The sequence below is a fragment of the Hyalella azteca genome, unplaced genomic scaffold (genome assembly GCF_000764305.2).
Source record: "Hyalella azteca isolate HAZT.00-mixed unplaced genomic scaffold, Hazt_2.0.2 contig17181, whole genome shotgun sequence".
Taxonomy (NCBI): Eukaryota; Metazoa; Arthropoda; class Malacostraca; order Amphipoda; family Hyalellidae; genus Hyalella; species Hyalella azteca.
Genome location: NW_025946974.1, coordinates 10,391 through 14,597, shown reverse-complemented (window position 1 = coordinate 14,597; position 4,207 = coordinate 10,391). Strand labels below are relative to the sequence as shown.

The 4,207-nt window shown below is 34.9% G+C and overlaps 1 protein-coding gene across 1 annotated transcript; it reads left to right on the top strand.

The window, feature by feature from the left end:
• The first annotated feature begins 912 nt into the window (after nucleotides 1-912).
• On the top strand, nucleotides 913-2,861 carry LOC125179390. The gene is made up of 3 exons (XM_047885170.1): nucleotides 913-940; nucleotides 1,417-1,560; nucleotides 2,584-2,861. Exons 1-3 carry the CDS (start codon nucleotides 913-915, stop codon nucleotides 2,832-2,834), a joined length of 423 nt encoding a protein of 140 aa, XP_047741126.1. The 3' UTR covers nucleotides 2,835-2,861.
• Nucleotides 2,862-4,207: the final 1,346 nt, after the last annotated feature.

Genomic DNA, 4,207 nt, shown 5'->3' with positions numbered 1-4,207 from the left:
TATATTTTTTAATGAATTTTGTGCTCAGCAAAAAATTGCGGAAATTTAACTCGAAATTTCTCCTTACTCGAGCAATTCGTTCATTTCCTTTCATCGCAAATATAAAATTAATTAATTGATCATTTTTGCCACGCAGCTCAAGCCTTTGATAAATCGGCACTGTATTCGGATAACTAAATTGCACTGTTTGACGATAACTCTTTATGGACAAAAGAGAGGTCAAAATTATCGCTTGTATAAATAATATGAAATAAATATTTAAGCTAGAATGAAAATAAAAGACGCTCGTTGTTGATAATATTTAATCAATTCAAATTTAACCGAATAACATCTTATTGATCAAAATCTGTTTTCTGAGCATCAGACGAACAAATAATTTATACACACCCATTGCGCTACTTTAAATAAAATAGTGATTGTAAAAATCTCTTGATAAATTTATTCCAGCATGTACGGTTTAGAAATAGTAATATCAATTGAAATATCCTTATACGCAAAATAATAACTTAATATCTTCTACGAATTTACATCTTGACAACGACAATTTCATATTATTCAGTCTGCCATATAAACATGCGATCAGCCAAAGTTCAGCTCACGGTGGTTCTCACATGAACCGGAAGAAAATTATTGACATAAATGAAGATTGGAGCATCTTGATGGTTGGATTATCAGCATTAATCAGTTATATTAAAAGTTAGGCATTTCTGAATTACTGTTTTAAGTCTCTTTTGACGTAACCTCGTGGAGGTATGATTTATTCATACCTTCACGAGGTTACTGTACTTATTCGTTCATTAATTCATTACTGTACTTATTCATTGTTATGTGGAGGTATGCGATGTACTTATTCATTACTTATTGTACTAATTCATTGTTATGTGGATATAAGCGATGTACTTATTCATTGCGATGTACTTATTCTTTGCTTACCACGGAGGTACGTGTTAAGTTTATGTCTGTTTATTTTGTTTTGACCTTCATAATCGATTAATGTTATAGATGATCATGAATATAGCTCTTTAAATAAATCTATTGTTTATTTGTCAACTTATGCGATGTATACTTCTTTGTTGGGGTTGGTTGATACCAGTTCTTAATTAGTGGTTATATATGTATTTCAGAAAAGCAAAATGATTGGATCATCGGAAAAAATCAGTGTAATTTCCTGCAGTTAAAAACTTCAAGTCACAATATTCTCAACGCGGATCCAAAATTTTGAACTTAACGTGCCCCAAAGCCAATAAGTATCGTGGCATAAATATCCTCCGTTGACGAATAATAATTTGTTTTACGAAGAATTAGTGATGGCGCTATTACTGCTTGTGCAAGTATTGTTGAAAGAATGTTAGCATTAATTGTGTTACTAGAGGCTTCATGTATCTTTTTCGTATACTGACTGATCCTTGTTTGCAGTTATTCGAGAAGCGTTCATCACCGAAGGCACAACGAGCAACGGATCTCCCGACAACCTGAAGAAGATGTGCGGTGCAGAAGGCGGGGTTCCGCTCATCATCAACACCAAGCAACTGCTTCGAGAAGCTAGGCAGCTCGTCTCTGGTTTGTTCTATGAATTGTTGATATGATAACAATGGTATGCCCTCCCTGGAAATATACAGGGGAGGTTTGTGCATTTACCCACATAATTTATAATGTCGGGATTTTGCCCGATTGTGAACTTTATCCGTAGTAGGAGAATAGTAGGACATTGCGTAACGGGGAGGGGAGAAGTTATTAACTGAAATCAGAATGACTGGAATTGGGATAATAATTTGAACGTCGGGACAAATTCAGGACAAAACGGATAAAGTTCAGCCAAACTTCGGACAATGTTAGCACTATGTTCGGATAAAGTTAAAATATTGGTTCAGCCAAGCTCAGTTTGGGTCAATGTTGAATAAGAGTTTGACGATGTCTCCCATGAATTAGCATACTTCAGTTATTTCATTTACAAGTTAATTATCAACGTATTTTGGATGACCGATTTTGGGTGATGGAACTAAATTTACGGGGTTAGGAGTCACCAGATTCTGAAATCGGGGTTTGTTTTGAAAGCATACGGGATTTGTTTGTTTTGAAAGTATACGGGATTTCGTTATTATCGATTCACATGGGTTATCAATTCCAGGCAATTTCACTAGCTAGTGCCAAATATAAGCAACTTCGCAGTAGTAAACGAGTAGTACTGAAAATATATTGCCGGTACTAATGCATCGATATAATTAGAGGGAAGGGGCCGAAGCTTCGTGTGAAGACGTCCATTCGCATTCACCCTGATCTCAAGGCAGCGATTGAGAAGCTAAAAAAATAAATGGTCTCCACTATCTCAATTTTTAAATTGCCTAATATGTAGAAATCCTTCACATCGTTCATTTTCGTAGAAATAAATATCATCAAGCAATCGAAGTGGATGAAAAAATATTAGAATTGAATAAATCGTTCTATCTCGTTCTATCCTAATTTACAGTGAAATAAAAGAACTCGCTCAAAGTTTTCTAGGTATTATTGACAGACAATAGAATATGAATACTTGGAGAAATTTTATGAACTAATTGTTCCTAATTTTGTGGGGTTTATTTTCAGACCATGGAACATATCAATGTTTGGGATTACGGATGGCCTGGCTGAGCGCCTATCAAACTCACCACAACGGCACCTTTTACTGGCCCGACAACTCCCCTGTGATTGGCTGCGTCTTCACTGCAGGCGACTTCCACTTGGCAGCTATCGGTGAGACGGTCGCATCTACGCTCCGTGCCGATGGAAAAATTGACAAGTCACAAGTAGAGCCACTCTTAACCAACCTGCCAGTGCTGTGCGGAAGGATTTTTTGACAAATAACTTAAGTAAATATTCATTGTGCAAAGAAATGTTAAATTTTCACGGGTAGATAAAAATTTTTTACCAGCCGTCCCTCTTTCTTCTCGAAATTAATAATTATTCATTTCGTCACTAATATAAAATCAACTTTTTTGGTATCTGACCCATGTATTTTATATTCAAATGGCGTTGGTCGATGAATCTGGATATCTTCACTCCAATAGTCAGCAATTTTACTTAGTGAGTTGGTTGGAATATGCAAAGAAATAGCAACCTTTAATAACAGTTAGATTAATTAATATTGAACATGGCTTAACCAATTTACGCTAACGTGACCTTCTGTAGGTAAAACATTTGAAATAAATTCTCTTTTTCAAAAGATGAGCGTCTGGTAATAATTAGTATGTAAGACAGCGGGGGCCGCAGCAGCTACCGCTACAAGTCTATATTTCGAGTAATAATAAAAAAAGTTAAATTTCTTCTTCACAATACTTTAGAAGGTACCTAAATAAATCAGTTAAATTGAAAAAAAGTGTTTTAATAATCCGCAGGGAATTGTCGGCGTTAATGGGTTAACGGGGAAAAGCGGACGTTAATTAAATATTTGGGATCTATTTTAAATTTCCCTGTATCAAACTTCTATGCAACTGATAAGAACATAAAAATCAAATATAGAGATCATAAAAACAAATTTTTCAAAAGTTGTTGGCTTCAATTTTAACATTGAATATGTTAATTCTATAAACTGTTGGAGCTAAGAACTCGGCGTTAATAATAATGATGATGAATAGCCACAGTTTTGCAGTGATCTTTGACTGTAAGATGGAGAAAAGTAAGCCGGTTGATTTCAATGATCGTAGACACGGCACATCTGAACCGCACACTTCAGTAACTAGCCCAGTAACTGTAAGGAGGAAGAACTCCGCCAGTCGCCATTAAATTAGCCATTGTTTACACGGATATTTTGTAAAAATTGTAACCTTTGATAAATTATAAATATGTTGAGTTATTCATAGCCTAATAGTTCATTTTGAAAAATGGAATTCAATCTCATCGAAGAGGAATTAGAAGCTAGAGTATTGACAAAAATAAATAAATTTTCGGACAAAATACGATATTAAACTACGTTTTTGCTGACACCAAGCTAACATTTCTTCGGCCATAAGATGTACATGAATTTAAAAGAAACGCGTTCCAAAAGAAACTCTGTTCCAAATTTATACAGAAGTATTTCAACATAAGGCCATCAAAAATTGTGATTGTGACCCAAATGGTGCATGGTGATGAATTTCAACAGTTGCCTAGCGTTATCTGGATTAGCTTGTTCTATCGGTTTCTACTCAAAGTTCACGAACTAATTATTTTAAAATATAAATATACTGTCATC